We start from the raw sequence: 24,544 nt of genomic DNA on the forward strand, positions 1-24,544 counted from the left end.
GTGTTGAGAGGCCCTGTGCTGTAATTCCTGCACCACACCGGCCCCGCCTCTCCTCTCTGCTCCTCCCACTGGGGCTCCTGTCCCCTTCAGCGGTGCTGCGGGCACACTGCTGTCCTTAGGGCTGAGCCTCACGGTGGACCAGCTCGCAGGGACGGGCGGTCTCCATGAGAAGCGCTCTCGGGGCCAGAGCTGAGGAGGATCAGTTTCATTTTTTCCAGAGAGTCTAATGATGCAAATAGGGAAGGTGAACTAGAGAAAAAAATAGGTGGACCATCTAATTGGCAAGGGAGAAAAGAAGACACCATTTTCCACCAAAGGAGGAAAAAGCAGTTCCCCCTAAGAAAGGTTGGGAGAAGAAGGCAAATACCTGTTCATCCCTTCTTGTTCCAAAAGGAAGTTCACATAACATGGGATTGTTTTGTTTTCTCTGAGTTCTCAGGGGTAGGTAACGGGGATGTCACACAAATACATCACAACAAGGATTTGTATAGAAAATGACAGTGTGAGGTACTTTCACATACATTATGTCACCTGACCTTCATCTATGACATAGAATTCCCACGGCACACCTGAGGACACGCAGGGCCACAGACACCAAGCTCTTTGTTCAAGGTTACTTAGTGACTCAGGACAGATCTACCCAGGGGAGTAAGACACGGACAGTCACCATCTGGGAGAGGAGCTGGGACAGGAATTCAGGGCTTCTCGTGTTGAAATGGATGCATCGTGGAGGGCACTGTGCTCAAATATCCTGCTGCCTGGAATCTTAGAGTTTGAGATCTCACTATTCTTCGTGAGTAAGTATAAGAGCTTCACACCCATTCTTTGGACAGAAGCAGAGAGCCTTTGAGGCTGGAAGGGCGGAGGTGCGGGGGAAAGGCAGGGTTGGTGGGACTCCCACACACAGTTTTTCCTATTCCCCTGCACCAGCACACCCCACCGGCTGGTCGGGATGGAACAGTGAAGCAGCCTTTCCCGCCTCAGTAGGGGGACTCTCTGCACCCTCCCATCCCAGGCCCTAATGGACATCACTGCACCCACATACCATCCATGGCCAAGTCCAGCCTGCCATCTCTGCTGTCCCTTAGCAGGAGCCTAGGTCCTGGACTCAGCTTTCCTTACTTGAGGCTACCCATGACATTGCCCCGGGACTTACTGGCAGGACCCTCTACAGAGCTGTAAGCGAGTTTATGCCAATGGCTAGCACTGGCCTCAATGCGTTCTTTCTAGGGTTATCTACTCCATAAGTGGGAGACTTTGGGATGAAGCACCCTCTCCCTGAACCCATTTCATTGACTTCTGTCCATCCGCTCCTGTTGACTCCTCTCTACCATAAGCTCCCCTGGGCTCTGGGTCCTTATCTCCATCTCATAGTCGGAAGGCCCATCTTCTCTGGGATGTCCCGCCAGCACCCCCAACCTGGTGTGTCTACACTGACCTTGTCATCTCTGCTGTTCACGTCCTCCTCCTGCCATCCCTCATCCCACTGCATCATCACGACCATCCCATCACCATCCTAGTGTGAGTGTTCTCTCTCTTCCTCTCTCCCTCCTGCCCCTCTCTGTCTTTCTGGTAGATTTTCACAGTTACCTCTTAACTGCTCTTCCTACCTCTGATTGCTCTCCATTCATCCCACTCTGCATCTTTCGCCTTCTTTACACATAAGTCTGGTCTCCACCTGCTCCAGAATATTCAGCCCCTTCTTGCTCACCTGATGTCAAGGCTTTCATGACCTGGTCTCACGTGTGTTTATTCCATCCTCCCCTACACTTATGCAAGTTTCTTCTCTTAGAATTTTCTCTGCCCATATCCATCTGGAGAATTCCTGTTCACCCACCATGTAATCCTCCCAGGTCACTCCAGATGGAAGTTTTTCCTCTTTCTATGATTTTTTAGTCCTTGTTTGTTCTTTGAGGATCCTTCCCCATCTAGCTACTAGATTATAGGCCATAGTCATTATCCAGCAAGTGTTTATCAAATCAATGTGCATCACAGGTCAAAAAGCCCAGTGCACTAATGCCAACATTATGGGCCCCAGGAGAGACCAGAAGGGAGAGATTTTGGGGGAACGGTGTCCTGCCTGGTGTCCCTCACCTCATTCTAAGAAGTACAGCTCCACTCAATCTACATATCAGGTTGACCCTGGCTGCCAGTATGGAATCACCATGGAGAGATGTCTTTCCTGACTCTACTCACACTTCAGAATTGATCTAGTGGTCTTTTATCCACAATCTGATTTTTTTTTTTCTGTTTAACTTGATGAGGCTTATTAAACAGCCAAGCCATTTAGTAAAGACATGGAGGGTGGGTTTTCATTGCCAGATCAGTCTCCTTTAAAAAATAACTTAGAGGCTTCCCTGGTGGCACAGTGGTTAAGAATCTGCCTGTCAATGCAGGGGACACGGGTTCGATCCCTGGTCTGGGAAGATCCCACATGCCACGGAGCAACTAAGCCTGTGCGCCACAACTACTGAGCCTGAGCTCTAGAGCCTGTGCACCACAACTACTGAAGCCTGCATGCCACAACTACTGAAGCCCGTGCACCCTAGAGCCCATGCGTCGCAACTACTGAGCCCACGTGCTGCAACTACTGAAGCCTGCGTGCCTAGACCCCGTGCTCCACAACAGGAGAAGCCACCGCAATGAGAAGCCCGAGCACCACAACAAAGAGTAGCCCCTGCTCACTGCAACTAGAGAAAGCCCATGCACACAGCAATGCAGCCAAAAATAAATTTTAAAAAATAATAAAAATTTTAAAAAATAAAGAGGGCTCTTACTCTTCTAAAAAATAATAACTTAGTTCCTTTGTGTAGTTGAGAAATAGTGTCTTACAGATTATTAGTGGGTAAGGTGGCATGTGTGTTCCTCCACAACGGATGTAGCATTATGGAAGATGCTAGTGGAACAATACTGACAATAGGCCAAAACGAACAAACAAAAATCTGATTTATTTAGAAAAAGGGCAAAAATAAAAGTAACTTTTTTTTTCCCTCAGCTACTTCTGTTTTGTTTATGTTCTATGTTTAGCCTTAAGAAATCCAAATAATGAGGAAGGTCTGTTGGGAAATTCAAGTGCTTTAGAAATTCTTTATCCTTATCCTCTTCGTGGATTTGCTAATAATCAGTATTTCTTGATCACTCACGTCTGGGGTTGGTGCTATACTTGCAAGTTACGGGAAATGAGTTCACTTGCAGCCATGAAATAGTACCCGTTCCGGGGCCTGTCTCCCTGTTCTGAATGTTCTGACAGACCCATGTGACAGGGACTTGTATTTGTTCCAGAACGCCCTCCTCTGGTTTCCGACAGAATTCCAAAGACATACAACTCTCTCTTTGTCTCCTCACATGAATCCAAGACCTCCCTTACCTGGGGTGACAGCTTTTCGTGAATCTTATTTCTTTCTGGGGTCGGGTAGTTTATCATATTCAGCTGTTTCCCTCTGAACCGAAGGTGTGCTTGAATGGCCCCACATCCTCCACATAGAATCGTGGCTTATTTTAAGAACAGCATAAAAACAAGGATCCCACAGTCAACACAAAATACCAACAGATGCTAATTTCCAGATCTTGAGAAGGAAGGGAATAAGACACTGGGAGAAGATGCAAGATTTTGCCTTTGATAAAGTCTAAAATCCTACTTGTGATGGATTTCCTAGCTGGATTAGCATAAAAACTGAATTTTTCATATGAAGCACTACATCCATCATAAATAGGTTATCTGTCTCTCTCTTTAAGATGAAGTTTTATATTCATGGCTGTGGATAAACTCCTAGCAAGCACACTATTATCAACGCATGTCTTCATCCACAGCTGCCCCATCCGCAGAGCTAGAGCAGAAGGCTGGCACTCTGCCTACAGATGCTGGGCTATGTGAAAACGTATTCTGTGTGTCCCATACCTAGGGGATTCATTCATTCATATACTTGGCTCATTCATATACTTTGCTCCTTAAGACCTAGATATTTGCTAATCATTTCTTTTTAAAAATCACTAAGAGAAAGAGCTAAAACCATTTCAAAAGTCAGCACTGGATACCCCTACAAAGCCCATCATTAATGCCATGGGTATATCTTCCTCTAGGACCTGGGATGCTGGTATTGCTTTTGGCATCTAGATGATCCCAGGCTTTTAGGTATTACTTGAATCTTTTATTAGGCAGCTACTGAAGTGAAAATAAAATGAAATAAAATATAAGCCATCTATAGTGCCTTAAAACTGAGAACACTGAGATAAATGATGAGGGAGTATTTATGAGCTCATGTGATAACAACTTGAATTCAGAGTCAAGAAAGTGTAACACTGGCCACAGCAACAGTCAGCTCTACCCACCACCAGAGCCTCCCATCGAGCCTCTTAGATAGCCTCAACCACCAGAGGGCAGACAGCAGAAGCAAGAAAAACTACAATCCTGCAGCCGGTGGACCAAAAACCACAGTTACAGAAAGATAGAGAAGATGAAAAGGCAGAGGGCTATGTACCAGATGAAGGAACAAGAAAAAACCCCAGAAAAACAACTAAATGAAGTGGAGATAGGCAACCTTCCAGAAAAAGAATTCAGAATAATGATAGTGAAGATGATTCAGGACCTCGGAATAAGAATGGAGGCAAAGATTGAGAAGATGCAAGAAATGATTAACAAAGACCTAGAAGAATTAAAGAACAAACAAACAGAGATGACCAATACAATAACTGAAATGAAAACTACACTAGAAGGAATCAATAGCAGAATAACTGAGGCAGAAGAACGGATAAGTGACCTGGAAGACAGAATGGTGGAATTCACTGCTGTGGAACAGACTAAAGAAAAAAGAATGAAAAGAAATGAAGACAGCCTAAGAGACCTCTGGGACAACATTAAACGCAACAACATTCGCATTATAGGGGTCCCAGAAGGAGAAGAGACAGAGAAAGGACCAGAGAAAATATTTGAAGAGATTATAGTCGAAAACTTCCCTAACATGGGAAAGGAAATAGCCACCCAAGTCCAGGAAGCACAGAGAGTCCCATACAGAATAAACCCAAGGAGAAACACGCCGAGACACATAGTAATCAAAGTGGCAAAAATTAGAGACAAAGAAAAATTATTGAAAGCAGCAAGGGAAAAACGACAACTAACATACAAGGGAACTCCCATAAGGTTAACAGCTGATTTCTCAGCAGAAACTCTGCAAGCCAGAAGGGAGTGGCATGATATACTTAAAGTGATGAAAGGGAAGAACCTACAACCAAGATTACTCTACCCAGCAAGGATCTCATTTAGATTTGATGGAGAAATCAAAAGCTTTACAGACAAACAAAAGCTAAGAGAATTCAGCACCACCAAACCAGCTCTACAACAAATGCTAAAGGAACTTCTCTAAGTGGGAAACACAAGAGAAGAAAAGGACCTACAAAAACAAACCCAAAACAATTAAGAAAATGGTCATAGGAACATACATATCAATAATTACCTTAAACGTGAATGGATTAAATGCCCCAACCAAAAGACATAGACTGGCTGAATGGATACAAAAACAAGACCCATATATATGCTGTCTACAAGAGACCCACTTTAGACCTAGGGACACATACAGACTGAAAGTGAGGGTATGGAAAAAGATATTCCATGCAAATGGAAATCAAAAGAAAGCTGGAGTAGCTATACTCATATCAGATAAAATAGACTTTAAAATAAAGAATGTTACAAGAGACAAGGAAGGACACTACATAATGATCCAGGGATCAATCCAAGAAGAAGATATAACAATTATAAATATATATGCACCCAATATAGGAGCACCTCAATACATAAGGCAACTGCTAACAGCTATAAAAGAGGAAATCGACAGTAACACAATCATAGTGGGGGACTTTAACACCTCACTTACACCAATGGACAGATCATCCAAAATGAAAATAAATAAGGAAACAGAAGCTTTAAATGACACAATAGACCAGATAGATTTAATTGATATATATAGGACATGCCATCCAAAAACAGCAGATTACACGTTCTTCTCAAGTGCGCACGGAACATTCTCCAGGATAGATCACATCTTGGGTCACAAATCAAGCCTCAGTAAATTTAAGAAAATTGAAATCATATCAAGCATCTTTTCTGACCACAACGCTATGAGATTAGAAATGAATTACAGGGAAAAAAACGTAAAAAAGACAAACACATGGAGGCTAAACAATACGTTACTAAATAACCAAGAGATCACTGAAGAAATCAAAGAGGAAATAAAAAAATACCTAGAGACAAATGACAATGAAAACACGATGACCCAAAACCTATGGGATGCAGCAAAAGCAGTTCTAAGAGGGAATTTTATAGCTATACAAGCCTACCTCAAGAAACAAGAAAAATCTCAAGTAAACAATATAACCTTACACCTAAAGCAGCTAGAGAAAGAAGAACAAACAAAACCCAAAGTTAGCAGAAGGAAAGAAATCATAAAGATCAGAGCAGAAATAAATGAAATAGAAACAAAGAAAACAACAGCAAAGATCAATAAAACTAAAAGTTGGTTCTTTGAGAAGATAAAATTGATAAGCCATTAGCCAGACTCATCAAGAAAAAGAGGGAGAGGACTCAAATCAATAAAATCAGAAATGAAAAAGGAGAAGTTACAACAGACACCGCAGAAATACAAAGCATCCTAAGAGACTACTACAAGCAACTTTATGCCAATAAAATGGACAACCTGGAAGAAATGGACAAATTCTTAGAAAGGTATAACCTTCCAAGACTGAACCAGGAAGAAACAGAAAATATGAACAGACCAATCACAAGTAATGAAATTGAAACTGTGATTAAAAATCTTCCAACAAACAAAAGTCCAGGACCAGATGGCTTCACAGGTGAATTCTATCAAACATTTAGAGAAGAGCTAACACCCATCCTTCTCAAACTCTTCCAAAAAATTGCAGAGGAAGGAACACTCCCAAACTCATTCTATGAGGCCACCATCACCCTGATACCGAAACCAGACAAAGACACTACAAAAAAAGAAAATTACAGACCAATATCACTGATGAATATAGATGCAAAAATCCTCAACAAAATACTAGCAAACAGAATCCAACAACACATTAAAAGGATCATACACCATGATCAAGTGGGATTTATCCCAGGGATGCAAGGATTCTTCAATATACGCAAATCAATCAATGTGGTACACCATATTAACAAATTGAAGAATAAAAACCATATGATCATCTCAATAGATGCAGAAAAAGCTTTTGACAAAATTCAACCCCCATTTCTGATAAAAACTCTCCAGAAAGTGGGCATAGAGGGAACCTACCTCAACATAATAAAGGCCATATATGACAAACCCACAGCAAACATCATTCTCAATGGTGAAAAACTGAAAGCATTTCCTCTAAGATCAGGAACGAGACAAGGATGTCCACTCTTACCACTATTATTCAACATAGTTCTGGAAGTCCTAGCCACGGCAATCAGAGAAGAAAAAGAAATAAAAGGAATATAAATTGGAAAAGAAGAAGTAAAACTGTCACTGTTTGCGGATGACATGATACTATACATAGAGAATCCTAAAACTGCCACCAGAAAACTGCTAGAGCTAATTAATGAATATGGTAAAGTTGCAGGATACAAAATGAATGCACAGAAATCTCTTGCATTCCTATACACTAATGATGAAAAATCTGAAAGAGAAATTATGGAAACACTCCCATTTACCATTGCAACAAAAAGAATAAAATACCTAGGAATAAACCTACCTAGGGAGACAAAAGACCTGTATGCAGAAAACTATAAGACACTGATGAAAGAAATTAAAGATGATACCAACAGATGGAGAGATATACCATGTTCTTGGATTGGAAGAATCAACATTGTGAAAATGAGTATACTACCCAAAGCAATCTACAGATTCAATGCAATCCCTATCAAATTACCAATGGCATTTTTTACGGAGCTAGAACAAATCATCTTAAAATTTGTATGGAGACACAAAAGATCCCGAATAGCCAAAGCAGTCTTGAAGGAAAAAAATGGAGCTGGAGGAATCAGACTCCCTGACTTCAGACTATACTACAAAGCTACAGTAATCAAGACAATATGGTACTGGCACAAAAACAGAAACATAGATCAATGGAACAAGATAGAAAACCCAGAGATTAACCCACGCACCTATGGTCAACTAATCTATGACAAAGGAGGCAAAGATATACAATGGAGAAAAGACAGTCTCTTCAATAAGTGGTGCTGGGAAAACTGGACAGCTACATGTAAAAGAATGAAATTAGAATACTCCCTAACACCATACACAAAAATAAACTCAAAATGGATTAGAGACCTAAATATAAGACTGGACACTATAAAACTCTTAGAGGAAAACATAGGAAGAACACTCTTTGACATAAATCACAGCAAGATCTTTTTTGATCCACCTCCTAGAGTAATGGAAATAAAAACAAAAATAAACAAGTGGGACCTAATGAAACTTCAAAGCTTTTGCACAGCAAAGGAAACCACAAACAAGACGAAAAGACAACCCTCAGAATGGGAGAAAATATTTTCAAATGAATCAACGGACAAAGGATTAATCTCCAAAATATATAAACAGCTCATTCAGCTCAATATGAAAGAAACAAACACCCCAATCCAAAAATGGGCAGAAGACCTAAATAGACATTTCTCCAAAGAAGACATACAGACGGCCATGAAGCACATGAAAAGATGCTCAACATCACTAATTATTAGAGAAATGCAAATCAAAACTACAATGAGGTATCACCTCACACCAGTTAGAATGGGCATCATCAGAAAATCTACAAACAACAAATGCTGGAGAAGGTGTGGAGAAAAGGGAACCCTCTTGCACTGTTGGTGGGAATGTAAATTGATACAGCCACTATGGAGAACAATATGGAGGTTCCTTAAAAAACTAAAAATAGAATTACCATATGACCCAGCAATCCCACTACTGGGCATATACCCAGAGAAAACCGTAATTCAAAAAGACACATGCACCCGAATGTTCATTGCAGCACTATTTACAATAGCCAGGTCATGGAAGCAACCTAAATGCCCATCAACAGACGAATGGATAAAGAAGTTGTGGTACATATATACAATGGAATATTACTCAGCCATAAAAAGGAACGAAATTGAGTCATTTGTTGAGACGTGGATGGATCTAGAGACTGTCATACAGAGTGAAGTAAGTCAGAAAGAGAAAAACAAATATCGTATATTAATGCATGTATGTGGAACCTAGAAAAATGGTACAGATGAGCCAGTTTGCAGGGCAGAAGTTGAGACACAGATGTAGAGAATGGACATATGGACACCAAGGGGGGAAAACTGCGGTGGGGTGGGGATGGTGGTGTGCTGAATTGGGCGATTGGGATTGACATGTATACACTGATGTGTATAAAATTGATGCCTAATAAGAACCTGCAGTATAGAAAAACAAACAAACAAACAAACAAACAAAAAAAGAAAGTGTAACACTACATGTGAGGCAGACATGATGTCTCATACAGAAGAGCAAACTGGAGATTTGCTTTCAAGGCCAAGTGGGGTGGCTGCCTGGCTTGGGATTCTGAAATGCCAGGATACCCATGTTGCTGATAAAGCCACCAAAGGCTCCAGAAATGCCTGTATATAACCGACACCAGAACTTGGAGCAACCGTGTTTGCACTGCCAGCAAAACCTTCTCCCCAGGTTCCCAGGCTCCAGAGCCCAGAGCCTTGAACACCCGAATCCCCTAAACAAGCAGCTCTAAAGAGGACAGAAGACTAAATCACTGTGCCATTTCTGCTTTAACAACCAAACTGCAGGCCTTGAGAAGGGCCCAGCCCTGTGTCCTATGCCAGAGATAACTTTCCAATTCGTTTTCCAACAAAACTGCTGGTGCTTAACAGAAAGTAGAGAAACCACTTTAATTCTTACTGCCATTCAACATCTTGGAGACTCTGTTTTAGAACCACGAGTGGTTGGGTTGGAAGACAGAACAAAACAGTAATATAATCTGACATATTTTTCTTCTTATTAAAAAATCTACTTTGCATGCAATGAAATTAATCAAACATTTATTTAATACCCACATATGAAAAAGTGGTCCTGCTTCACTTAGGTGAAAAGGAATATACAAATTAAAAGGAAATTTAAGGGGCTTCCCTGGTGGCGCAGTGGTTGAGAGTCTGCCTGCCAATGCAGGGGACACGGGTTCGAGCCCCGGTCTGGGAGGATCCCACATGCCGCGGAGCAACTGGGCCCGTGAGCCACAACTACTGAGCCTGAGCGTCTGGAGCCTGTGCTCCGCAACAAGAGAGGCCGCGATAGTGAGAGGCCCGCGCGCCGCGATGAAGAGTGGCCCCCACTTGCCGCAACTGGAGAAAGCCCTCGCACAGAAACAAAGACCCAACACAGCCAAAAATTTTAAAAAATAATAAATAAATAATAAATAAATAATTTTTTTTAAAAAAAGGAAATTTAAGAGATATTTCTTGGCAATCATTTTGAAGAAGAATTTGATTCTTGACCTCATGTTCAAGACAGTCAGGCTTCTGGAAAGCCATGGAAGCTCTCTCTCCACAGAGGAGGATATACTTAAACCACTGTTTCTCACCAACTGGCCATGGTCTACATCGATGCCTTTGAATTGCCTACTCTCAAGGCTCCCCAGACAAGTGGTCTTGTTTGGGGAAGAGTATCAAGAGGGGGTGGGGTCAGCAGTGAGAGGAATCGAGGCCTCATGCCTGATCCACTTTGCTCCATGCCCTGTTCTGCTGTGTGTGCTGTCCAGGCTTCCTGTGCATCTTTCTAGGTCCAGATCAAATGTCAGTCTCTCACTGAAGCCTTAACTGATAGCTCTCCTGAAGATAAACTCTCGTGTATTCAACCTCCCCAAACATGCCATCTTTCTCCTGAATCATCCGAGGGCAGCAGGGTACCGTGTGGAAGCATGGGTTTAGGGACCAGACAGACCCGAGTTTAGCACTACCTACCACTGACTAGCTGCTTGATCTTGGATTAGTTACTCAGGCTCTCTGTGCCTCAGCCCCCCTCCCTGCAAATGGGGATGCTGACGATTCCTACCTTAAGGAGCTGTAACAATGAACAGAGACAACTTATCCAGGTGCTCACTGGCATGACTGGCATGTTGCAGACACTCAATAAAAGTCGATTAGGGACTTCCCTGGTGGCACAGTGGTTGGGAATCCGCCTGCCAATGCAGGGGACACAGGTTCGAGCCCTGGTCCCGGAAGATTCCACATGCCGTGGAGCAGCTAAGCCTGTGCGCCACAACTACTGAGCCCACGCGCCACAACTACTGAAGCCTGCGCGCCTAGAGCCTGTGCTCTGCAACGAGAAGCCACCACAATGAGAAGCCCGCACACCTCAATGAAGAGTAGCCCCCGCTCGCCGCAACTAGGGAAAGCCCGCGCACTGCAAGACCCAACACAGCCAAAAATAAATAAAATAAATAAATTTATATTAAAAAAAAGTGGATTAAAAAATGAGTGAAAGCCAGGGGTCGGCAGCACTGAGTGTGATTCCTCTCCTGGGCTGGGCACCAGGAAGCCAGCAGTTAAGTACTTTTGGACCCACATGGCACAACTATAGTCCTTGTGCACATGAAGCTGTTGTTTTCCACGGCGATGTACTGGCTGGGGCTCCAGTGGAGGGAAGTCTTGAATAGGAACTGAACAAACTCACTCTTGGGTATGAATATTAGCTAACCCCCTGCCAGGCACTGCACTGTTTTATTTACATTATCTCATTAAGTCCTTATAACTCTAAAAGGTAGATGCAGATGGGAAAACCGAGGCACAGAGAGGCTAAGGAAGTTGGTACTCGTATCCAGGGCTATCAGGCTCTAGAGCTTTTGTTCTCACCCACTAAACCTCGTGCTTGTCTCAGAACAGCAGGTGCAGGGAACTGTCTGATTGCACTAGGAGGATGTGACTTACACCTGCGTGGCTTGCAGAGACTAGCTCAGGATGTGAGGTGAACTTGCCACCCAAGAGTGGGTGTTATGAGTATGAAGTCCTCCATGTGCCTAATTAGGATAAAAAGCATGACATTATTGGTAACAAAAAAAATAAGGCTTTCTTAAGGTTTGGGGGTTTGTGGATATAGAGATAATTGTTATCAGGATTCAACATATGACTTAATATCTAGTTCCACATTATCATCTGGCTTCAGTGCCATCTAATCAGTCAGCTTCAGCTTTCACTTCCTAATGAGGCAAGTGTCTCCTGTGGCTGAAATGTCCCAGAAGCATTAGGGTTCTTGAAGTGCAAGTCACCAAGAATTTCCTGGAAAGCATCAGGGTATTCTAAATCTTGCAGAGGCAAACCCAGCATAAGCCAATGTTAATCCCATCCTGCTCCTTCCTCTTTTATCCCATCTGTCCCTCATCCTCAGGGGTGGGATGTGCGTACAGAGAGGGAGGAAAGGTGCTAGAGATGCAGGGTGGGAGGAAACCCTTGCATTTGGAAGTGGAGGTCTTCCCCCAGTCTCTGGTTCTCTTGGAATCGCCGGTGGGCATTCCTGTCCTGGAGGAAGTTGAACGCATTGAATAGAAAGGGGGTGGCTTGGCTTGAGAAGTTTCTCAGGTCAGCTCACAGAAAGCGCAGGTAATGAGAAGACCAAGGATAAATGTAAATGGGAAAGCATATGAAAAAAAGAAAATACCATTCAGAAACCAAACTCTGAGGGCTTTCAGAGACACTGAGCCAGGAACCTCACCCTAAGAGACATCTCCCACTTAATACATCTAAACAGACCTCCCTTTCTGTATCTCCTGGTCGGTACTGCCATCCGCCTAGGTGCTCAAGCCAAACACTTAGGAGACACCCACTCCTCCCCTTCCGCTGCCCTCCATGGGTGATGCATCGTGAGCCTCGTGCACCTGCAGGCAGCAGCCCCTAACCCCGTGTTCAGTTTCTGTCCACAGCACCCCAACTCCTACGATGTACTGGTGCCTCTTGGCTGCCCCTTTGGGCTTGGGACACTTCGGGGAGGGAAACCCAGTGTCCTGTGCACCAAACATAGTCAAGAAGGGATTGGCACAGACTCCAAACTGCACAGCCCCTCCAGCCCAGGGATTCCTCACCCCGGTGGGCACGGCCTGCTGTCCAGGGAAAGGCAGGGCTCTCCTTGATTCTACCTCCGCGATTCCTCCTGACTGAGGAGACCCACTTCTGTCATCTCCACCGCTACCATCCATCCCACGTCGCCCATGACTGGTCCATCGCCCCTCACTGGACCCCTGCCTCCAGGCTCACTCCCCCAGAATCTGTTCTGCCCCCAGAGAACATTTATTTTTTTATTTTAAAATGTAAATATTTTAATATTTAAAAACATAAATATTTTTATATTTAAAAAATAAATATTTTTATATTAAAAAATATAAATCAAGTCATGTCACCACCTTCCTTAAAACTCCCCTTCACACTTAGAATGAAATCCCATCTCCCTGCCCTCACAGGCTCCCTCAGGACGGCTGGGAGGGGGGGTGTGCACTTTCTGTGATTATCAATGGGGTTCGCACCATGGGCTTTGCACCAGACACACTGGGCTCAGATCCTGTTTAGCTGCTTATCATTTCTGTAAATTTAAGCAAGTGCCTTAAACCTCTCAATGCCTTAGTTTCCTCATCTATAAACAGGTGATGATTTTCTGAGTACCTGCCATACAGAGTGGGTGTTAGGACTCACCAGGATGGTTCATGAAAAGCCCTCATTCCTCTCACACTCAATATCAGCTGATAAAAATAATCAGAACAATGGAAACATTAACTAATTTAAAGCCGGGCTCTGAATCTTCAACCATGAGCTTTTCATACCCTTCCTTAGCTGTTAAGCCACACTGTCTGTAAACTAAATATGTCAGAAGTTTCCTTGTACAAGAGAAGTTAACAATTAAACCCATGGAATAATAAAACTATGAAATTTATAGCTAGAAAATGTCCAGAATACCATGATAGGATTGCCTAAGGTATAACAACTTTAAGAGACAATTAGAAAGCTCTTATTTTCTGAGGTTGAACGTCTGCTGAGATCTGCCCTTATTCTGAATTTAGGTTGAGAAAGAATAGGAAAAAAAATGAATCAAGCACTGAAGAACTTTCTGGTCATCTGAAAGCCCACCTCTTTATTCAGAGTATGACTCATACCTACAATACTCTGACGGGCACTGTCCAACCTCTCTAGAGTTGGGGCATGCCTATGGTTCAGGAAACCCATTATAGTCTCAGGCAACACCAATTTTTATAAGGAACATTATATAAAACTAAAATTTATTTTCCTTTAATGAGTACCCACTAGTCTTTGTTTCACCCTCTGGAGCACCTCAGATGTCATTTAAAATCTCTTCCACATGCTGGCCTTTTGAATAGTTGTAAACAACTGCCTTATTCCCCACTAAGCAGTCTCTCCTACAGGTTAAAGTTCCCAGGTCCTTCAGTCCTTCCTCACAGCACATGGTTTCTAGACCCCATCATCCTGGTCATATTTTTCTGAGCATGATGGCCTGTGAGTGCCCCTGTTGAAAGGGGCTCCCCAACATACGCAGTATACTCCAGGAGTGGTTTTGCCATGCTGAAGGGAGTAAGATATCACCTCCCTCATTTTGGAAATCATATTTTTATTAATACGGTCAAAGATCACATTAACTTCCCTGGAAGACACATTTAGTTGCTTACAGTCAACTAAAATCCCCACGCTTTTCCTGCACACTTCCTCCAAGCCATGCCCTCCCATCAACATTGGTATTTGGTCTTTTCTATGTATGAGCAGGTTTTACATGTCTTCCCTATTTATTTCATTTTGTTGGCATCTCTTTACTACGCCAGCCTCTGCAGATCATTTTGGATTATGATTCTATCACCCATTACATAGTATATACAGTTTCATGTCACACAAGTATTGGGTGACCAGGTCATCCACATCCTCAAGCGAGTCCCTGCAAAGCTGTTGAGCAGGTCCCTGCCATCTGCCACCCAGATCTGCCTCCAGGCTCAGAGGGGCTCATGAACTATCACTCTTTATACTCAGTCATTCAATAGTATGGCAGTCACACCCCAGGGTGACTCCCAATGACTCATGCCCTTGTATAATCCCCTCCCCTTAAGTATGGAACCTCTAACTTGCTTCTAACCAACAGAATATGGCAAAGGCAATGGAATGTCACTCCCTTGACTAGGTTACATTATATAAGACTCTGTGTTTGCCAACTAGAGAGAGAGAGACTCCCTTGCTGGCTTTGAAGAAGCTGTAATGTTTTGAGATGGTCACATGGCAAAGGACTGGGGGTGGCCTTTAGGACCTGACAGCCGATCTTACAGTCCAAACAGATGAATTCTGCCAAGAACGTGAAGGAGTGTGGAAATGAGTCTTTCCCCAGTCAAGACTCTGATGAAACCACAGTTCCTCGCTGAGACTGCAGCTGGGTGAAACCCTGAGCAAAGGACGCACCTGAGCTGTGCCCAGATTCCTGACCACAGAAACTGTGGGATGAGAAGTGGGTGTTTTAAGCTGCTGAGTTTTTAGTAATTTGCTATGCAGCACAGAAAATTAATACAACCAATAAACCCATCTAACTGGGCTATAAGCCAGCACTGATTGCTCCGTCTTGTTCAAGGGTATCACTGCCAAGTGCCTTGGTGAAATCCAGATATGCTATTTTTCATTCTCCTAGTTTAAACAATATACTAACTCTGTTAATGTGAGGAAATAAGATTAGGTTCACCAGCCTTCTTCTTAGTGAATTCATTCTGATGATTACTGCATTCCTGAAAACTCAAAAATTATCCTTTTCATAATCTGTTCTCAAATTTTTCTTGCGCTTGAAGACAAATTCCCCATTCTACACAGTGTGTAGACTCTACCTTTATCCCCGATTTTTGAAAATCGGGATTACATTTGCTTATAGCCAGTCTCTTTTTGCCCTAAAATTCTCTTGATTTTAAGCTATGTGAGGGCAAAGACCATCTGGTCTTCCTTGTGTACCCCAGAGCGCCGAGCACAGCATCTTCCACCCAGTACTTTCAACTTAAACCCTGTGAAAATAGTTATGACTGAAAATACTATTAATATATGGTTGCTGCAAATCTTCAGAAGTGGGCTTAATCTAATCCAAAGACTTTCAATTCATAGGGATGATCTGGTTGAGAGCAAAACTCAGATTTTTATGTAAGTGCATTAGTCCCCTCCTCTGTGGTGTTCACAGTTACCGTAATGGCCAACCATCCATCTGCTCGTGACACTTAGAAGTAGGAATCTCTTAATGGTAACTCCATGATCTAAAAGAATTAATCTTCCTTCCAAAGGAGCCTGATTTATATTGGCACTGAAATAGCTAGGCACTAAGAAAATCCAAGTTGACCAATCTTTCATCCCACACATATTTAATGGAACACATTTGAGCAGTGTCCACAAATTCTTAGTTATGCTTCCTTTCAAGAAATGGAGCTTAATTCCCTTCCCCCTTGGGTGTGGGAAGGACTTAGTGACTTGTTTCTAAATTAGAGAATGTGGTGGAAGTGATGGTATGTGACTTTTGAGGCTAGGTCATAAAAGGCATCGTGGCTTCCTTCATTCTGTTTCTCTTGGATCACTTGCTCTGGAGGCAGCCAGCTGCCATGTTGTGAGAACACTCAAGCAATTTCACATGGTGAGGAAGTGAGGCCACCTGCCAACAGCTGACAAGCCAAGAGCCGTGTGAATGAGCATCTTGGAAGCAGATCCTCAGCCTCAGTTAAGGCTTCAGAAGACTGCAGCCCTGGCCAATATCTTAACCACAACCTCATGAGAGTTACTAACCATCTAGCTAAGCTAAGCTGCTCCTGAATCCCTGATCCATAGAAACTATGAGATAATACATGCTTATTGTGTTAAATTGCCGAGTTTTAGGGTCATGTGTTACACAGCCGTAGATAACTAATACAAACACAAATTCAGAATTTTCGCTTACCTTGTAGTATTGTAAAATTCTTGATGAGCTGACCATGCTTGGAGTCCACCAGCTTCATTTCTTCCATAATCACTGATAAGTTGGCCACTTCAGTGTCCAACCTTGACCTCATCAAATCTTGTTGCATCTTGAGAGAAACAGAATCCAAACGGATGTTGGCCAGTGTGTTATTCAAGGAGGTCAGATCATCCGTGTGTTTGGTCAGCGTATCCGTGCACGTGGTCCTGACTTCATTCAGGTTGCTGGTCAGTGTCCGTAGGTAGTGGGCCGTGTAGCTAATGTTGCTAATGATGTTCACAATGTCGGTCTCAAAGAGCTGGAAGCGCTCCTCCAGCTGGCTGAACTTGACAGCCGTTCTGTTCTCCGCATCCCTGTGTACATCCTGCAGATCTTTCAGGTTCTGCTCATTGGCTTGGGAGGCTGTAGTGATGTTGTCCATCTGCCCTGCAAAGGAGCTGAGCTGGCTGTTCATGTCCTCCAGGGTGTCATTGTTGGCTTTGGCCAAGGCAGAGTTATTGGCAGCCAGCGTCTGCAAGCTCTGCACTTTCTCCTTCAGCCAATCTGTGTCCTTCTTGGCTTGAAAGAAAACCTGCTGCAGGTTTTGAAAGTCATTCTTGATTCGCTGGATTGCCTGGCTTGTGTCATCCAAAGAGCGCTGCAGATTTGTGATGAGGTTCCTTTGCTGCACCTGGGTCAGGTTCAGGTTGTTGAGGTTCATGATGACCACGTTATGAGAATACATCTGGCTCTGCAGGTTGCCCTGCAGCACACTCGTGTCTTGCTGCAGATTTGTGACATAGCCATTATATGCCTGGAGGGTTTTGTTTACAGTGGTGATCAGGAAGGAGTTATTCTCCAAAGTCTCTTTCAGTTGACTCTGCTGGTCCACCAGCACATCCCCGCTCACCTGTAACTTCTCCAGCGTATCTTTGTTCTTGCTAGTCTTTTCTGTAATCTCACGAAGTTGCTGACGAAGATCCAGAATGTCTGACCTGAAGGTGGAGAGTTCTGAGTTGGTGCTGAGAGCTTTCTTCCCAGTTTGGTCCCCTGGAATAAGACACGTGTGTTACTCAGATTGGTGGGATGGAGAAGTGTTCAGGTGAGGTCACAGATCCCAGAGACCTAACTGGGATGTGCTCTATTTCATACATAAAACTTGTGGGATATGCAGACTGCACTGCAGTAGTAAAATCCATATCTCTGTTAAAACTGGGTCCTCAGAAATTGGAAAGGCTACTGAGTACTAGGACAGACTAACTTGGGTGAACACTGATCTCAAAGGAGGGGGAATTTGCCTGATTCTAGAGCACTGGGAAGGACGTCAAGAAGGCAATAACCTTCTGTTTAATTCACCAAAATTCCTTTTTAAAAAATTGAAGAAAATCACAGGATAAGAATAGGCTGGGATCTTTTATTTTTTTAAATTAATTTCTACAATTTTTTAATGAAGTTTAAAATATTTTGAATAGGAATTTACTGAGTATTTCATAAAAGAGCTTTTAATAAAGGGTATTTGTGGTTCTTTTTGATCAGGATTGGTCTTCAGGTTTTATGTGGCACATAATAGTGTTTTCTGGGGAGCGGAATTCAACTCCAAAATTGGTCCTTAACTTTAAAATTTTAAAGTCTTTGAATTAAATCGTGAGGAAAGATTCAACACACAACATGAAAGTTTAAAGTCTTTCTGGGTGAATGTGAGTTTAGAGCCATGTCATTCTAAAAAGCTGTGGTCATTTACATAGGGTTGAGTTAGGGGATTCAACTTAATGGTTCACTCTCATTGCAGATTACCTAATTTTTTCAGGTCGCTTTCCACTGCTGTGAGCTTGTCATCATAGGTTTGGCGAGATGTCTCCATGCCACCTGTAACACTGTCCATTTTCTCTACAACTAAGATTTGGAAATCAATGGATTAATACACACACCTGCCCATATTTTATCTTTCAGTTTCAACAAGAGAGCATTTCATTACAGAATAAAGGAAACAGAGTGAAAGAAAAAGAGTATAAAAGAAATCAAATATAGGGAAAAAGCCATTCTTTTAGAAAAATAAGTAACGTACTTGTCGCAAACCCAGGTGGTAGTTTACTTGGTTGAGAACTGTATGTTCTTAAAAGCTATTCTCGGGATTCTGTATTGGCTTGGAGATTTCAGAAATTGTATGGAACTCATTAAATATTTTTTGTATTATAGAAATCCTCAATCTGTGTTATTTTTTATATTAACTTCCATAGGTGGAGGCATAACACAAAATTTTGTCACTCATCAGACTCCCTACCATTCTTGGTAGGTGTAACTCGATTATATGGAAGGAGATTCCATGGCAAAGAACATCTAGCTCAAGTCTATACATAAAGTCGTTGTAAAAGGGATGCAAAGTCAAGGGTGTTTGCTACTCTCTGTCATGAGTTCATCACTGAGGCTTGAAAATCTGCTTCTCCGTAGTGACAAGTGAATCTTTATCAGTTCCCAAGAAGATGCCTAAGTGGGTTTCCAAATAATAATTTACTAAGAAGACATTTTTCCCAGCATTTTCCTGATTGTACATGATAGGGAAAGTTAGTGATACAGTGTTAAATTAAAGCCACTGTCGTTATTCATTCTCAGAAGGCAGTAATTCTCCATGGTTATGAATTTAAGTTTACCATTCTAAAATGTCTGGGGATTGTCTCCTAAGGCAAAAGAAACAACAGCAAAAATAAACAAATGGGACCTAATTAAACTTAAAAGCTTTAGCACAGCAAAGGAAACCAGTGACAAAATGAAAAGACAACATACTGAATGAGAGAAAATATTTGCAAATGATATGACCCATAGGGGTTAATATCCAAAATATATAAACAGCTCATGCAACTCAATATCAATAAAACAAACATGCCAATTAAAAAATGGGCAGATTTAGGGGGCTTCCCTGGTGGCGCAGTGGTTGAGAATCTGCCTGCCAATGCAGGGGACACGGGTTCGAGCCCTGGTCTGGGAGGATCCCACATGCCGCGGAGCAACTGGGCCCGTGAGCCACAACTACTGAGCCTGCGCATCTGGAGCCTGTGCTCCGCAACGAGAGAGAGGCCGCGACAGTGAGAGGCCCGTGCACCGCGATGAAGAGTGGCCCCCGCTTGCCGCAACTAGAGAAAGCCCTCGCACAGAAACGAAGACCCAACTCAGCCAAAACTAAATAAATAAATAAATTTAAAAAAAAAAAAATGGGCAGATTTATTACACAAACAGCAAACTTACTGAATTATACTTTATTGTAATTTAAAATAGAGAATGAATATGTAACATATATGTATACACATACACATATATATATCTTTTTTAAATTGATTTATGGCATCCTCGATGCTTCCCTGAATTCCAAAGTTGCAGTGTCAGACTCACTTTCATCTATTTCCTTCTCTTTATACCAGCCTTCATCTTTTGTATTATTGGAATAAAAATATCCAGGTCACTAAGCTCTAGTCTATAAAGAAGAAAACTCTTACTCTCCCTAACAGTGATCCATCCTATGTCATAATCTCTTTCATCTTCTACCTTCTCTAATATTGTACCTCTTCATATAAATGAAAACCTGATTCCTTCCCAATAACACCACTTCCCTGGAGGTCCTCCCTAGTGGGGACTGTAGGTATTGACATAATTGTTTACCTCTGGCACATCTTGATCCTTATCTTTGAAATATCTTTTAACCCTTTCCTCCTTTTGAAATCAGCATCACCCAATTTTACTCTACTTTTCTATCTTTGAAGCTATAAACCACAGAATTTCAAGACATGGTGTACCTTCTCTCTGATTTCAGCATCTTTTTCTTCTCATCCTTTCAATGCAACATTTCTTGAGACTTCAGTGTTTCCCTATTCATCTGTAATGGACGCATTTCAACAACTGTCTCTTGCTCCTTACAACTCAAGCCATGTCACTGTAACTCATCTTCCAGGAGATTTCCGCCCCCCCCCACCAAAAACAAATCCAACCAAACAAACAAACAAAATAAAACAGGCAGAAGATCTGAACAGATGTTTTTCCAAAGAAGATATGCAGATGGCCAACAGGTATGTGAAAAAAATGCTCAACACTGTTAGTCATCAGAGAAATGCAAATCAAAACCACAATGAGATATCCCCTTACACCTGTCAGAATGGCTATCCTCAAAGTCTACAAATAACAACTGTTGGCAAGGATGTGGAGAAAAGGGAACCCTACTACACTCTTGGTGAAAGTGCAAATTGGTGCAACCACTATGAAAAACAGTAAGGAGGTTCCTCAAAAAACTAAAAACAGAACTACCATGTGTCCAGCGATTCCACTGCTGGGTATATATATGAAGAAAATGAAAACACTAATTCAAAAAGATACATGCATCCCAATGTTCACAACAGCATTATTTTACAATAGCCAAGATATGGAATCAACCTAAGTGACCATCAACAAAAGAATGGCCAAAGAAGGTGTGGTATGTATATATATATATACATACAATGGAATATGACTCATCCATAAAAAAAGAATGAAATTCTGCTGTTTGCAACAACATGGAGGGACCTGGGGGGTACTGTGTTTAGTGAAATAAGTTAGACAGAGAAAGACAAATACTGTATGATATCACCTATATGTGGACTCTAAAAAAATAAAACAAACGAATATATATATAACAAAACAGAAACAGACTCACAGGTATAGAGAACTAATGTTTACCAGTGGGGAGAAGGGAGGGGAGAGGGGCAAGATAGGGATTAAGAGATACAAACTATGTATAAAGTAAATAAGTAACAAGGATATATTGTACAGCACAGGGAAATACAGCCATTATTTTGTAATAACTTTAAAAGGAGTATAACTTATAAAAAAATTGAGTCACTATGTTATACACCTGAAAATCAACTATACTTCAATAAAAAAATAAAGATAGAAAAAAATAAAGTGTACTAAGTGAAAAAATAAAAATAAAAAATAAATGTCAAATAAGAGTATATCCCTCCAGAAGTAACTCCTATGAGATCCAACCTTTAGCAGCTTGGGATCAAGTCTGACCGTCCCTCTTGGTATCGATAGCTTTTTAAAAAATAATGACTAATTTTTAAAGCATGAATATGCTTTATATATTACTTATCAGCCAATGGACCCAGTCTATTTTATTCAGCAAGCGTTCCACCCACGTGGGACTGCATGAGAAGATTCTCCAGGCTCCCATCAGGAAGCAGAAGTATGTTCCCACGCGTATGCGTGACCTAAAGTGAACCAGGCTCCGCGGCTCCCAGCACCTTCCCTAGAGAAGCTCGTCGTGCTCTTCCTCAAGCTTCTATAGTGTGGTCATAATGAAATGTGTGCTTTGCACCAAACGCTCTTTCTCCCCCAAGCCTTTCCACGCATGCTTCTCCCCACCTAGAATGTTCTTCCCTGGCCTCTTCCCCAAGCTAAGCCCTCCTTGCTCTTCAAGACTCAGCTGGTCACGTCCTGTGGGAAATCTTTGCTGAAGTTTATGTTGCAGGGGTCTCTCTCCCAATTATAGGACTCTCGTCACTGTGTTGTCATGGTTTCTCTACTCTAAGACCCCTTAGGGCAGGAAAATTTGTGTTGGTTTTATCTCCAGCTCTTAGCTTAGTGTGTGGCGCATAGTAGGTATTCATCACATACTTATTCATTACACCGTTTTTTAAAATAAATGAGAATCTGCCTGCTGGCTGCCGAGGCCTGTGGAAAAAATCGTGGAAAAAATCGACTGAGCTAGAGGTTATGCAAACAAACGTATAAACCAACCAATGCAGGGAGGCCTCGGCACTGGCAGTGAGTATGGCATTTAGTTGAATAATTATCGTTTTTTTTTAAGATGACTATATAAACACAGAGGTATAGTTATAATAATCTGAGGGTTGTCTGATAGGCATGCACATTCCTAAATCCCTGGAAAATGGGAAGAACAAAATGTTTCATCTGCATTTTAGCAAAGCTACCCTTTAAAAAAAATAAAATACGAATGTTTACAAGTTTAGGTTCAGTTTTGATCCTCAAATCAAAACACATTCCTCAGTCTGTCCTCAAACCACATACAGGATCTTAAGTCCTGACCTTTTTTCCTGGAAGCCAAAGAAACCTCTGAATATGCTGACAGGCAGTCATTTTCTACCCTCTCTAATTTTTCTTCCAATTTACTTTTTAAAAACACAGAACTGTCGTAGACAGATAATTCAGGTTTGTATAGAGTAAAAGGAATAAATACATTCATTAAAAAAACCCAAAAACCTGTTGGGTTTCTCTTTGGTGCTAGGGAACTCTCTGCCCCGCCCACAAGGATTATGAACCGGTTACATGCACCAGTGCCTGTGTGTCTGTGTTTAAAAACACAGGATCTGGGTATAAAGCTGCAAACTTGAGGGGTGCAAAACTGGCAGCTTGCTAACTGCTTTAAAATACTAGACTGATGGAGGTCCAGAGGTAACACTTGCTGTAATAGCACACAGCATTTTCGCTGTTTTTTACTCTTAACTCATTAGCACAAATTCTGTCAGGAAAATAGTGGCAGACCATCCTCTCTGACCCTGGAAATTCCCCATCTTTGGAGGGAGACCTCAGTTTGTAGATTGTTCTCATATGAGGAAAACAAACATGAAACACAGAAGGGTCACGAGCAGTCTGTTTTTTCACAGGATCCCCTTTATTGGAAAGTGTTTCTTGACAGATTTTTTTCTTCAAAATATTGTTGCTTTAGGTGTCATATCTGAAGTGTTGCCCTTCTTTAAGTACCCAAAACTCAATTCTCTAGGATCATCTGACAATAATACCTTTTCTATAAAAGCATGTTGGTATCATTCCTTGGCCTGGGCCACTAACCTCCTTCTCCCCCGTCTGGATTCCACCCGTCCTTTAAGGTCTACTCCAAATCTCACCAGCCCGTCGTGCTAAGCCTTGCCTGATGATCTGATTCCACACCAATGGACCCTTTATCTGAATGGCAATAAAAACAGCCTCTATGGATTGCCTACTCTTTGTAAGGTGCACTGCATCATCACTGCAGTTAATCCTTATGACCGCTATTTTACAGATGAAAAAAATTGAGGCTCAGAGATGTTCAGTAACTTGTCCAGAGTCACACAGCTTATTTTTTTTAATTTTTTGGGGGGTAAAAATCTGCACTTTACTTTTTTAATTTTAAAATTTTTATTATTTTTTTGGCCACACGGCATGCAGGATCTTAGTTCCCTGACCAGGGATCGAACCCACGCCCCGTGCAGTGTAAGTGCGGGGTCTTAAACACTGGACCACCAGGGAAGTCCCTCACACAGCTTGTAAGTGACTAAATGGGATACCAGGCCAGGAGATCTAACTCTAAAATCCATGCTTGCTCTATAATTCCACATTGCCCTTCATCCAGTATTTCTTTTTCCTAAATATGGTTTCTTCCAAGAAAAGTCCCTTCAGGGGAAGGACTGTGTCTTCTTTATCTTCCCTTTACACTCATCATCCTCAGATATTTACCAAGTCTCTGCCAGGTTTGTGGCCCAGAGCTGGACATGGAGGATCCAAGGGACTTAGCTCATGGCCCAGGCCTTGGGGACGGGGAACAGGAGCAGAGCACAGAGCTCCTGCCTGGTGCTCACGAGGGT

At 42.2% G+C, this 24,544-nt stretch overlaps 1 protein-coding gene and 2 long non-coding RNA genes across 8 annotated transcripts in view; 1 reads left to right on the plus strand and 2 right to left on the minus strand.

The window, feature by feature from the left end:
* The window catches only part of LOC309640258, an 83,895-nt gene that overhangs the window by 55,432 nt on the left and 3,919 nt on the right, over nucleotides 1-24,544 (plus strand). The window lies entirely within an intron of this gene.
* The window catches only part of COLEC12 (collectin subfamily member 12), a 198,169-nt gene that overhangs the window by 21,008 nt on the left and 152,617 nt on the right, over nucleotides 1-24,544 (minus strand). For both annotated transcript variants that reach the window (XM_082418683.1, XM_082418684.1), the window contains 2 exons: nucleotides 18,735-18,833; nucleotides 16,944-17,990 (listed from right to left, as the gene is read on the minus strand). In XM_082418683.1, the coding sequence (XP_082274809.1) occupies nucleotides 16,944-17,990; nucleotides 18,735-18,833 (1,146 nt within the window). The remainder of the gene's footprint in view (nucleotides 1-16,943; nucleotides 17,991-18,734; nucleotides 18,834-24,544) is intronic.
* Nucleotides 2,206-11,329, minus strand: LOC309640287. The gene is made up of 2 exons (XR_014252164.1): nucleotides 9,468-11,329; nucleotides 2,206-4,299 (listed from the first exon to the last, which is right to left on the minus strand). It is a non-coding gene; the product is annotated as an uncharacterized lncRNA (long non-coding RNA).

Source organism: Balaenoptera physalus, assembly GCF_965194825.1.
Source record: "Balaenoptera physalus genome assembly, chromosome: 12".
NCBI classification, from domain to species: domain Eukaryota; kingdom Metazoa; phylum Chordata; class Mammalia; order Artiodactyla; family Balaenopteridae; genus Balaenoptera; species Balaenoptera physalus.